Genomic DNA, 13,437 nt, shown 5'->3' with positions numbered 1-13,437 from the left:
GTGCTCAGCCAGCCCCGCCTGCCTGAAAAAAGGCCCAGAGCCACTGGCAAACTCTGAATTGCACAAAATGCCCAAAACACCCTGCTTTAGGCCAATGGTTCTGGCAGAGAGAGACATGTAAAGCCCTGCGTGCCCATGAATGCGCACACGGGTGACTCGTGTGCTCGCGGTCTCTGCTCCCTGCACACCGACACCACGGAAGACACGCCGCTCGTCTCCCTAGTTCCCGGCCTCGGGCAGCAGTGTGGTTGGAAGGCCAAAGTGGAGAAGTCCTGCCCAAAGTGCGGAAGTTCCCAAACAGGGTTTAAAGTGGCAGCGCGTTTGGGCATCGCCCTCGATGTTAACGCCTCACCTTTAAGACCAAAAACATCTATGCGGAGTCAGGCCGCCTTCTAGGAGCGAAAGAACGGCTCAGACTAACACTGAGGGTCCCAGTCCCTTCGCAATGTTAGGCGCACTTCCACACGGTAACGGGCAGCCGAGTTCCGAGCTGCCCACTCCACCGACCTTTCTGGTGTCCACGGACGCGAACACACTTCCTCGGGGGCTCCCGCTGAAGCCAGGCATGCAGGTGCCGTAGGCGATCTCTTCCAGCCAGGCGGGGACGTCCTGCTGAGCCTTTGAGACAAACCCACCTCGGGTGCTGCCCGCGCCGTACAGCCCCCCCCACACCAGAACGCCCTTCTGTACGGACACCTGCCTCCCAGGTGAGGCCCCTCCCCTGCGGCCGTGAACGCTCACACTTACGTCGGACAGCACCTTCACCAGTGGCTGTGCCAGAAGCCGGTCCGCCTCGGGGTCGAAGAAGGACAGCGCCCTGCCGGGGTTGCCGCAGCGCCCGGTGCGCCCGATGCGGTGCACATACTCGTCGATGGCCGACGGCAGGTCGAAGTTGATGACGTGCTGGACGTTCTCGATGTCCAGCCCCCGGGCAGCCACTGAGGTGGCAACGAGAACCGGGCACTTCCCGCAGCGGAAGTCTCCGAGGGCCTGCTCGCGCTCTCTCTGCTCCCGGTCCCTGCGTGACAGGAGACTGGGCTCTTAGGGCGGCTCCTGGGAAAGCCGCAGGGAGAACCTCTGCAGTTCGCCCGCGCCTCTGACAGCGCTGGTAAAAACAGCCCCGTGTAACACCAGCGCCTGCCCCCTGGACCGTGTATGACGTCGGTTCCCTTCAAGCCGCCGTTTTACGTGATTCTTGGGCCACGCTGAGGCTGCCGTTCTCACCGGAGGTGGCAGCTGACACACGCAGCCAACACATGAACTCGAGTGTGACAGGGCCCCAGCTCACCTGGTAGTGACCTGTCTAGTTCTGAGAAACACACCTACTGGATTAGAAGGCTTCCTTAAAAATACAGATTTTTTTTAAAAAGTAATCTCCAAATTCTACATATTCACTGGTGAATATTTTATAGCTACTTAGTGAAGTGCCAATAAAGTTGGGTTACTTGGATGGTTTTAAGCGTAACGTAGCGCCAGTCATCACAAAGGTCAGACTCAGCAAAGGGAAACCTCAGGGCCAAGAACCAGAGCACCATCGGTGAGCTCGGCTCAGACGTCGGCCTCCCCACGAGGACGAGTTCACGGCAGACCCCTAACTCGCCCTCCCTTGAAGACTCTGATGAAGAGCAGCGGTCCAGACTCTGGGAGTTCTGAATTCTGATTCCGGGCTGGGCCGTACTGGTCACACACACTCACGTCCCCGAACAAATGACAAGCAGAAGGCACTCTCTACCAGAGAGTGACAGGACTCTACTCACCCATGAATACTCGTTGTTGGTATTTTTTCTTGACAAAGAAACGTGGCAATGAAATCTGCCTTTTTCTTCGTTTCGACAAAGACCATAGTTCTTTCATCACCTACAAGACAACGAAACAGTGACTGACACTCAAACTAAAACCCACAAGAGGGTGAATTGGGGGGGGTGAGCAGGAAAGCGGCGTCACTCCCAGCACAAAGCCAGGCCCGGTGGTCTCAGGGGTCACATGTTAGCTGCCCGACGGAGGAATGCCAGCTGTAGAGAAAAGGGCTGTTTTCTCGCTTGAGGGACTAAAACCTTCCGCTTGCCCCCGCCAGGCCCACAAGGATGGAGACTCGGGGAACGCCGAGGGACAGTGACCATCCCTCTCTCTGCAGTTCCAGAGCTGCCTCGGGGCCTCCACCCGCTCCCCCATGTGTGCATTCGTACCTTCTCGCTCCCCCTCCCAAGCGGATCCATTTGTTATTCTGACTTGACTGCCCGGATGTTCGTAGTAATGATGTCCGACCCAGGGCCAACAAACCCTGGGATATTTCCTAGTCTAACTCTCTCTTAATTCTCATCTCTTTATCCCCAAAGTACCTTACAGAGGTGTAATGAAAATTAAGTGATAGCTTTCTCCCAGACTCTTACTTAAAGCGTCAAAGATTATTTGCTTGCTGACTTAAAGTGTTTAGCTGGTAGAAACGCATATATGAGCCAGAGAATTTTCCACACAAGGAGTTGCCCTGTGAAACGCTGGAAAGCGGGCAGTTACAGGCTAACGGGGGCAGGATGCACCCCTGTTCCTCACCCCTCCCCGACCCCCGTATCCTCTGGCTTCATTCACTCAGCAAACACAGGGAGGCCGATGGCTGTTGCGGGGCCAGAAATCCAGCGGCGGTGCCACCCCCCGCCTGCCCTCCCGCAGGCACTCAGCCCAACACGGGGCGACAGCGGCAGGCGGAAGGGGCCCAGAGGGTCACTTTGGGCTGCGCCTTCTCCACGCAGATGACAGTGGAATAGAGACAGCGATAGAACCAGCGGCGAAGCACTCAGATGCCCGGGAGAGGTCATCTGCGAAGGCCCCGAAGCGGGCGCTCTCCCTGCACTCAGGAAGCCTGAAGCAGCCCCTGGGGGGCTTCTCCACTCGGAGAAGAGGGGAGAGCAAGTATGAAGGCTGTGGTGAGGCAGGAGCTTGCCTGGCGTGTGGGGACAGTGGCAGCACAGTGTGGCTGGAGTGGGGTGGCTGGGGACAGCGCGCGCGCGCGAGACCAGACCCGGACCAACAGAGGCCGGTTCGCGCCAGGTGCCGCAGGCCACCTCAAGAACCTTCTCCTCTGAGCAGGGAAGCCGCTGGGCCGTCAGCAAAGCAGCAGTAAGAGCCGATCTTTGTTTTAGCTGAGCAGCCACGGGTCTGGCATCTTCTGATGAAACACCCGAGACCAGGCATGTAGTTAAAGAAAGAAATCGAAGGCAGCTCCAGTGCGTCTCAGTGACTGGAAGAATGGAAGCAAGACAAGAGGGTCGGCCACGCTACTCGACAACCAGTGCAGAGAGCAACGGACTGTGGCGCTGGTGAGCGGGACCTAAAGGCACAGGCATTTGTGTGTGAGCGCAGTGACTCTGCACTCCATCAGAAACCGTCTCTCTGCAGTGCTGGGCGCCATCTGACGAGACCTCGAGGCTGGGGCGAGCTCACCCGAGCCAGGCACAAAGCCCTCCTGGGCAGCTGGAACCCTCCTCTTGCCTCTTCTTGGCTCCGGGTGTGTCCCAGGGGACCACACAACTGAACTCGGCTGACGCCCCTTCTCCAGTCCCCCGTCCAGGCTGACCTGCGTTCATCTAGCTCCGACAATGGGCGCTCATCCCACCGGCGCAGCAATGGCCCGTCACAAAGCTGCTTCCCTGAGCAGACCGCTTACTTGGTGGTCTCTGAACGGGTCAGTGAACCACAGTCGCCTGTTCTGTCCGGTGAGAAGTCACACAGGATCCATTCTGTCGGGCTCGTCAGTCCACTGTGAGTTAAAACGAAGGAAAGATCCAAAAAGAATCCCAGCTTCGATGACGAGGCTAGAACATTTCGTATTCCTGTGTCCGCGCTCGACCTGTGGCTGAAGCAGCCAAACCGAAGCCACACTATGTGCTGTGCAGCGCGGTCTCATGCAGCGCTGTCTCCGTCCCCCACTGCGCGTGGTCATTCTGCTGACACCTTCTGCAGACTATGAACAGACCAAACTATCAAGTCTCTTAAAGAGCTCAGTTCTGACTAGTTTAAAATGGAGAAATAACTTACTGAGATAGACACTCCTAAAATTCCAAGAAAATAAAAAAAACTAAATACTTTAACTGTTTTAAAGTTCCTTTAAAAATTCCTCCTACAGGAATTTCTAATAAATTAGAAACACGTGAGGATTCCAAGTTCATATGATGGTAATTTCTAATCCTCACCGAGGACACCCTTACTGATGTGACAGACAGACAGACAGACACACGTCGATCCACTGCCCCCCAGATGGGCCCCAACCAGGGGCTGAATGCACAGCTCAAGTATATGCCCTGACCGGGAATCGAACCCGCGACCTTTTTTGGTGCATGGGACGACACTCCAACTGACCAAGCCGCAACTGCCAGGGCCCGAGTTCACATAAGAAATCTTTGGTAAATAAGCCTAGTAGCTTTGGTTTAAGAAAGCACCTAGGTCTTTTCTCCAATCTATCAGTGTGAAGCACACTACAAACATATTTTATTATACTTGGACTTGTTTTTCTCGACACACAGAGGTTTGTCAGTCAACAGACTCATATTCTCTATGATGCCTCAGACTGCGAAAACGCTAATCTGCCCAATAAATTTACTCGTTATTCAACCATGTGTTTTTCAAGATGGCATCTTGCTGATTTCCATGGTCTTCGTTTAGCTTTCAGTGACTTAACCTAGCAGGCCATGTGGACTCACTGGTGGGCAGGTGATGCCTGAGTGCAGGACGGAACTCTCAGACGCTGGGGACTGAACACAGGTGTCTGTCCTGGGCGTCCTGTCCCTCACGCCCTGCTGAGAGGCAGTCTCGTGAGTCACGTCCGTAAGATGTTCACTTCTGCCACTCAAACCGTGTGGGAAAGGAGTGTGGGGTGGAGCAGGTTGTGTGGGAAGTTCAAGAACTTGGTGCAACGGTGTGCGTGGCACCTCTGAACTTTCCGTCCTGCCTCCAGTTTCTGCTGTGAAACACAAGTTACGATGCTTAAAAGTTATAATTAACACAAGTGCCTGAGACTACACCAAGATTCGTAGTGGCAGAGAAATAGAAATGCTTTTGGTTTTCAAGAAATAAATGGTAGTTTCCCCTAAACTGGTGCCTCTCAGGACTGTGGTCTGCGGCCTCTCGAGAGTCTTCCAGAAATCACTGATAATTCCACAGGGTGTGGAGGGCGTGGGTCAAGACCGCTGACGTTCACCATGTTGCGGGTGAAGACCGAGGAACACTGAAAAGCTAGTCAAGCGTGCTGCACCGAGGACACATGAACCTTCGTGTACCTGGGGCACCTGCTGCCACCTCGCCGAGCCCGGGGTCCCAGGGCGAGGGCCCGCCCACCTCAGGGCGTGGGCAGCATGGGGAGGGTCGGCCGTTAGGAACCAGGCTTCACCTGGGGTCACTCACAACGTGTGAGTCTTAGAAGAAGCTATGAGATGTGCTAAAAGTTTAGCAAAATGCAATCATTCAGGATGGAAACACTTCTTGATTTACTGCTGAATGCCTTTATTTCCAGTAAGAAAGGTTATTTGAGTGAGTGAGTGTCATCAGCCTATATTGCGCAGAATCGGCTTATGTCTTTGGTTATTTACAGAGCAGAGGGAGCGAAGGCCCCTTATTCACGCACGAGCTGTCACCGCTCTCCACAACCACATCGCCGTCTGCGCTCGCGTTTCAGTGCTTTCTCGGCACTCACTCAGTGACCAGGCATCGTCTCCCCAGCCCCGGCCCACAGTGATCAAATGTTCAACTCTCCCCTGGCAACCTCCTGAGTTTTGCCTTTTTAAGATTAAAAAAGAAATTAAAAAAAAGAAATTCACCTAAACTACCTTTGAGATTTGCTAATGTGTTAGCATGTTTCAAAAATGCGTCCTTTAGGGAAATGTCTGGCAATGAGTACATTTCCTCGCTGTTCACTGTGTGTTTTTATCCTTGGGAGGAACTGACCCCCCATAAGGCCAGCCCCAGCCTGGCCCCACACATGTCCCTTCCACACCACTGACCGTGTCCCTCGTGCTGTCCTTCCCTCCCTCTGCCTGTGCTGTGACTTCCAGCCCGCACTCCTCAACCCCTCCACAGTTTTGGGGGGCCCACTCAGTACACTATGTCACTGTCTAGCCATTATGCTGTACACCTGAAACTAATATAAAGTAAAACTGAATGTCAACTATAATTGCAAAAAAACCACAATACCACAGGAGGCCTTTATTCACGGAAAATAAAAGTTTCGGGGGGCAAAGCAGCACTGATGGAAACACTTAAGACACAACTCTGCAGCTTTTACGTACTCACCGAACCTCTGCAGGTGCCCTGCCCAACACAACAGTCCCCGCTGCCCATCGTAACAGCACTTACTGTTTAGAGGTCCGTGTGATCATGGTCCGTGAGATCACGGTCCGTGTGATTACGGCCTCACTTCCTTCATTACCAGAACCCAGCACCTGCCGGGCCCACGGCTCCTACCGGGGGACACCCCTCAAAGCGGCACGTGGCCTTCTATAAACACGAGCAGCGCCTCCCAGTCTCCCCATACGGACCGGTGTCCTCAAATTCTCGGTCTGAGACCCTGTGCCTGCCCGCAGCGGTCATTCACACTGACACACGCAGACAGGCGTCGTCCCCCTCGGAGCAGCTGTCATTGGGGGGTGGCTTTGCCACGTTGTTTTGCAGGTCACGGAAACAACCAGTCTTCCTGTTTGGGAGCATCACTCCCATTAAGCCCTCTTCAACCTCCCACACGTAACGACGACCAGTGATAAAGTGGCCACAGGACCCAGTTCTTACTTCTGAGGCTCACCCAGCGCTCTGCTATGAGCTTCGGAGCATCTGTCTCCCGTGAAGACAGGCAGAGCCCACGCTCACAGGTAGGGCCGGCTTGGCTGCGGCCACTGCAGGGACAGTCCCGGGGCCGAGGCTCTGAGCTCAAGTGGCCGTGACACCGCCCAGGGCCTCTCGCCGGACTGAGCCAGGTTTCTGGGCTGAGCCCAGCAGCAGGCCGGACCACAGGCGCAGACGGCCAGTAGGTCTGAGAAGTGAGAGTGACACGAAAGGGCCTCAAGGGGCAAGGCACACACGGCTCCAGGTGTGGCAGGCGGACGGTGGCGGAGAGCGCTCCTCAGCCCCCTTCCTGTCTGTCCTGTCCGTTGGACAGCAGACAGTGAAGCCTGCAGTGCGGTCCCGGGATTCCAACTAAAGCACCCAGAGAGGAGCCAATTTTCTAAGGTCACTACTCGTTCCGTGACGTGCACCGCCAACCGGAGGCGGCCGGCGCTGGCCGGCCTCGCTGCACTCCCACCCGAGCGAGACAGAGTGCGCTCTGGCGCCCCCTTCAGGGCCGTGCACGACGTCCACCGCCTCTTGTCCTTCGTGCCGCCACTGCGGTTGCCAGCAAGGCACAGACACTCCTCCCAAATGTAACTACTGCTTTGCACGTACCAGCCAGTTTCGTTTGCAAACTCATTCCAGCCTTCCTGACACACGTGTTCTTTAAACCCCCCCCATGGAGTAGCTGCAACATCTTACTAGTGCCCTGGGGAATCAAACTCAAAATCCTTGACCTTTGGTCATTTAAAGTTAAAATTTGAAGACGACAGTTATACTGCCATGAAATAATGAAAACTGAATTTTAAAGGTAGAAGGGGGAAAGCCAGCTGACTTTAAGTTAAAAATAGAAGAGGACATAAATTACATGAACAACAATAAGTGAAATGTGAGGGCATGCTAGATGGATATTCCATGCAAAGTTTAAGAAAAAAAAAGCAGCCCTGGCTGGTGTAGCTCAGTGGATTGAGCTCGTGCCTGTGAACCACACGATCGCGATTCGACTCCCAGTCGGGGCACATGCCTGGGTTGCAGGCCAGTTCCCAGCAGGGGACTCATGAGAGGCAACCATACATTGATATTTCTCTCCTTCCCTTCCTCTCTCTAAAGATAAATAAATAAAATCTAAAAAAAAAAAAAAGCAGCAACAATGAACTTGAATTGCGATGCAGAAACACACCGAGGGCGCCCGCACGCCCACCTCAGGGGGCTCGCCACACAGGCAGCCGGCCCTTTTGAAAACTCTCTTCATTAACATGATTCCCAAGTTTTACTCCACGAACCCACGTGGGAAAGTGTTAAGGTGATTACGCTAGAATCGTGCTCTAGTCTCAGCAAAACCACACTGCTGGTCTCGCCTGCACCCAGAGCTTCAACGGCTAACAGGGGCCGTGGCCGCTGCTGCACTTACGTGCCCTCCCTCCTTGAACTGGGGGTGACAGCCTCGCCCCGACAGTGGCTTTGAGAATGAAATGCACTGACGCACAGAAGACAATCAGAGTGTGTGGCCACAGCAGTGACTACCGTCACTTCCTGTGTCCCAGGACACATTATGGAACGTCATGAAGCAAACCAGAGTTTCTCAAACCCCAAATGAGTTAAATTTGGGTTTTAAAAGGCTGTTTAACATAAAGACTAGAAACCTTTCAAAAGGGCTTTCTAATCCCACTTTCTGTTGTTCTTTCTTTTGCTCATTTTTGTAAACGACATGGTTTCTGGCCTTCCTGTCCCCCATTCCCCAACCTCGGACTGACGGACATAGAATTACTTCCGTGGAGGCCGGGATGGGGGTGGGGGATGTGGGGGGCGGCCAGCCTGTAACGCACTCGGCCCGGGAGGAAACGAGAAGGCATGGCAGTGGCCCTCGCCAGGATGTGCCTTCCAGGTCCAAACCATGGCCACCTCAGTCACACAAAGGGCTGGATGAATTTCAGGGGGAGGGGACCAGCTTTCTCACTGGGGTTGTGAAGAATCAGAATTAGACCCCTACAGTCCCTTGGAAACGCCCCGACCCTGCCAGGGCAGGAGGCCTGAGAAAGCGGCACACACAGCCGAGTCCCTTCTGGTGGGGCAGCGTCTGACGTGAAGGTACGTCCCTAAGCCTTTCTGTTTTCTAAACAAAACAAAAAGTCCGCTGAAACCACTGTTAGTAAAATACTAGTAAGGGAAGTCTCAAATCCTTCCTGCTTCTAAACTTTATGGAGGAGACAGGACTATACTGCTGCACAGTTTACGGAGAAAGCGGATTCGTAAAGACCTCTGTAAAAACAGCTTTAGAAAAAGAGGAAATAATGCAAACAGACTCATTAAAACTCACACCAAACAATTCTTACAGTCCCCTTTGAAAACCAAAGCGCGAGAAGAAACGGTAACGTCAGGGGTACCTGTGTGGCGCAGGACTTCGACGAGCTTCTCCCTCTTCGCGTACTGGCCAACCTGCAGGACAGTCTGCAGCACATCGGTGCAGGCTCCGCCCACTTGTCCCACAGCGACAAACAGGTAATCCGACTTCAGGAACTCCCCGGCCAACCTCGAAAGACAGAGATCCTTCCTTAACTTACCCTCTTCCACAGATGCCTGGGGCAGCTGCTGAAATCCTGCCGCTGTCCCCTAAAGGTTAATTAGGTTGTGACACCTACAGTGTGATAGGTGGAGTGTCAGCCTAGCACTACTCCCAAAGCTCAAAGTCAAGTGTCACGTTTCCGTAAAACACGTAACTCCTAGTGAAAAAGCTTGTGCGGCGCAGTGGGCACAGTAACAGCAGCACATGCGGTGACCGCGTGCAAGTACACACAGTGGTGTGACAATGTAAGTATGCACCACACATCAAATGTGTATACAACGACAAAAACTATGCCACACTATATACAATGTATATAGAACAAAAGCAAAAAGTATGCTAAACTAAAATGAACCTCAGACTACAACAAGCAGAAATTTTTACTGGAGACTGAAATGTAAGTTTACGGAAAACATTCTGGTCTTCACTCACAGCGTTTACAAAGTTAAGAGCTGTTTGCGAATCACTACACTGCCAATCAACTATTGTGAGCAAACCAGACCTTCGTTCAGTGCCTCTCCTGTCACAAGACACACAGAAAACCGTATTCACTGAGCAAAACTGGGCCAGAAAAAAAGAGAGAGAGACAGGAAGTGAAGGGCCCAGAGGTGGGGAGGCCAGGGCAGGCCGTGGGCACTCACCCCGGGGCTGGGGGTGTCCGCACCTGGACACGCACAAGGCCACCCGGAGCCCTGGAGCAGGGAGCAGGGGAACTGCCTGTTACAAAGCTGGGTTTGGAGGGTCGAAGGGCAGACCCAAGTCTGTCTCCGGTCCTCCTGTCTCCTGTGCAGCTGTCCCGTTTTCTGGCTGCCTTCCAGAACAGCGTGGAACCAGCACACAAGCCCAGCACGCCCAGAATCTCCACGCCGCACTGCTGTTTCTTTCTCCTCACCTCTTCTCCCGGCAGAGGGAACGGACAAGCTTCCCTGGGATCCACCTTCCTCCAGAGTCAAGCCGCTCTCCCCGGGCACAGACCCCGAGATCGTCCGCTTTACTCCCCATCATCCTTTCTACTCGCCAAGCAGCTGCCGAGAGCCCAGCATCCAGCACCCAAGGCACAAGGCACAGGGCACAGGGCCCCGGGCGCAGGGGTGCACGACAGCCTCTGAGGCCTCTGAGGGTGCACTTCAAGCAGGACACACGCAGTTGTATACAAATAGTAACTATGCTTTTCAAAACACACAGTTTAATAGCTATGTGTTTTAATTATGTGCTAAATATTTTAATGTTTAATAATTTTATTGTAAAATCTAGTGTCGCAAGTTAGCATCTACTGAACACTTACGTGTTCCAACAAACGTGCAAAGTGTTTCCAGTAGTTTAAAATGACGTCTGTTGAGAGCAGTCGTCGAGTGTGAAGCTCGCCAGAGCGGAGCAGCACTGGGTGGGAGAGGCATTCGCGCACAAGGAGAGAAGGGGCAGAGGTCATGAGGAGGGATGGGGTTCGCCTGCCGCCAACAGGCAGCAGCCAGTGTTTGGATCCTCGCCCAGGGATCTGTTTACTGATTTCAGACAGTGGTCCACACCGTCTTTGGGGCTGGCGGTTACCCAAATACTTTCCTGTTTCGGGCTGAATCAGAGAACAGATGGGCAGTTCACACGACTTGAACTTGCTAGTTAAGGAGGCAACTGGTAATAATAATTCCCAAGGATGATTATGGACAGACATGTAGGTATCCCACTTCAGACTTAAGCCATTTAAGTATAAGAAACGCTTATTTGGTGCAACACTAAGAAACAAACTGTGCCAGCTGCCTAAACGCTTTCGTAGGAGCTCTAGTCTTTTCCCAACACTAGGCTCTAACTTTCTGCAGACTTCTGAACTCGCGATAACTAGAGCGCACTGCAGCCAGCACTGTACTCAGAGGCCTGGTGCGGGCTGGGTCCCACGCAGCTACCTGCCAGACTGGGGCCACTTCAGAGCAAGCTGGACACGCCTTGCCGCAACCCCTGGAAGCTGCCCCCCACCCCACCCCCGGCAGAAACGGGAACCACCAGCTGAAAAGGCAGCTCGTGGGCCAGCGTGCAGTGACTCTCCGTGAGGCTGGCCCACCATCCGACAGGGCGTGGAAGCCCTGCAACGCAAGCGAGCGGCCCCCAGGCTGCACTTCCCATCCCCCGCAGCACAGGGTCCTGCAGGTCCAGAGGCCTGGGCTCCCAAACAGGTAACCATTCCACCACCGTGGACTGTGCTCCTCAGGCCCCCTGTGGCCAGGGACCAGCGGGCAGCAGGAAGAGTGACCACACTCGCAGGGATGTGGCCCCCAAACTCAGAATGCACCAGACTACAGGGCTCAAGGGCTGGTGCACCAACTCTCCACTAGAGGCCCAGCGCTTCCAAGCTCCGCGATTTCAACTTGAAAAAAACACACATAAAATAACTCCATTTAGTGAGCCCTTATGGAATCCTAGCTAGATGCTGAGCTACACACACAAACACACACAAACACACACACACACACACACACACACTTTATTAAAATGTGAGTCTAATGCGAGCCCAGGGACAAAGGTAGGAAACAATAAAAAATACGGTGAATTTTTTAGGAGTGCACCCACTTGTCACACTATTTTCAAATGTTAAATAAACAATCAGATCCCCCAATCAGGGTGTTCACATTGCTTCTGCTTCCGTGAAAGTGTTCACGTGCAGGACAAGTGTCCTCGAGAAGGACACCCACCTCTGAATCTCCTCCGGGAAGGTCGCGCTGAACATGAGGGTCTGGCGCTGCTCCTTCGGTGGCATTCCCGGGTAGGAAATCAGTTTCTTCATCTCCGGCCCAAAACCCATGTCCAGCATACGGTCGGCTTCGTCCAGCACCAAGTATCTGACTTGTCTAAGACCAATCTGCAGGACAGTTCAAAAGATTAGACAGTACACAATAGTTAGCATTAGAATATCCGTCACAATTCCAACTACTGACACACGCGGAAGGGTGGAGGTGAGCGATCGGCATGTGGGACGAGCGCCGCCGTGCCCGGGTGGCACTGTCGCTGTCGTGTCAGCTCTCCACTTTCCCTGCGTGTGACCCACTCTGTCGGCGAGGACCGAAGGGAGCCGACCCGTCCACACTGATTCCCCACGGCGGGCCTGAATCGCTCAGGACTTCTACACTAAGGGCCTCCCCTGCGGCCCCCGGCCCCCACGGATCTGAAGCGCTCGCTGAGGGCCAACGCGCCCGGGAAGCTTTCTAGCCACGAGCCGGTTTCGAGGCAGAAGAGCCGCACAGGGCCGGCGAGCTGCCCGGACGGCACAGGTCTGGACTGTGTCCTCTGACCAGGTTGGGCTCCCTAAGCAACGAGAGTTCCTGAGTGGACAGCAAGCGCACAGAGCTCACAGCACGAGCGTCTGCTCTGACTGCTTCAAAGACTTTCCAAAGCCTCCACGCTCCCCTCCCTCAGACGGGGCGGGGACACGCTGCCCCCGAGAACGGGCACCACCACGGGCAGCAGCACACGTCTGCGACAAGGGAGGCGTGGCCGTGCACGACCTCAGGGAGCGCCCAGTCAGGGCCGGCAGACTCCTCCCAGTGTTCCAACAGCGGTGCCTGGTGCAGAGAAAGCTCTGAGTAACCCCTGTACAGGACGTCTAAATAAAAGCGTATCACATCCATAAAAGTGAACTAAAAGTACTGATTTAAAGTCTGAAAAATTTACAATCCTGGTTAAGATCACTCTCACACTTAAAAAGGAGGCAAAATTACTGAGGTCGAAGGCTTTCTTCCAGGAAAAAAGAAGATTTCACCAAGACAGACATGAAACGAGATAAAAGCACTCACTGCCTCTTTCTCCTCTTATAGTCGGGCACAATTCGGAGTTCAAAATCAGATCTAGATTCTAATCCCAGCCCCACTGCTCACTAAGCTAACTGGGGGGGTTTCTTTAAATAAATCACACAATTACACCAAGTTTGTTTTCCCCAAGTATGAAACGAGTCCGACTGTGTCTCCTGTTGAAATTCTAAGAATTGTATAAGAACGCGATGGGGCCTAACACGTAAGTGGCTGTGGAACACTCGGATGAAGGCCCCATCTCCGCTTCCCGTGTGAGAGAGACCGTCACCCAGCCTC

General features: G+C 53.7%; 1 protein-coding gene across 1 annotated transcript in view; it reads right to left on the bottom strand.

Moving 5' to 3' along the window:
* Positions 1-13,437, bottom strand: part of DDX4 (DEAD-box helicase 4) — a 52,202-nt gene that overhangs the window by 426 nt on the left and 38,339 nt on the right. Inside the window, exons 17-21 of the mRNA XM_037038512.1 lie at positions 12,049-12,215; positions 9,192-9,337; positions 1,758-1,857; positions 748-1,018; positions 508-618 (exon numbers count right to left, since the gene is read on the bottom strand). Of these exons, the coding sequence (XP_036894407.1) occupies positions 508-618; positions 748-1,018; positions 1,758-1,857; positions 9,192-9,337; positions 12,049-12,215 (795 nt within the window). The remainder of the gene's footprint in view (positions 1-507; positions 619-747; positions 1,019-1,757; positions 1,858-9,191; positions 9,338-12,048; positions 12,216-13,437) is intronic.

The sequence above is a fragment of the Sturnira hondurensis genome, unplaced genomic scaffold (genome assembly GCF_014824575.4).
Source record: "Sturnira hondurensis isolate 20B ecotype Veracruz unplaced genomic scaffold, ASM1482457v3 Scaffold0024400, whole genome shotgun sequence".
In the NCBI taxonomy this organism is placed as follows: domain Eukaryota; kingdom Metazoa; phylum Chordata; class Mammalia; order Chiroptera; family Phyllostomidae; genus Sturnira; species Sturnira hondurensis.
This window is presented reverse-complemented; position numbering and strand designations above follow the sequence as displayed.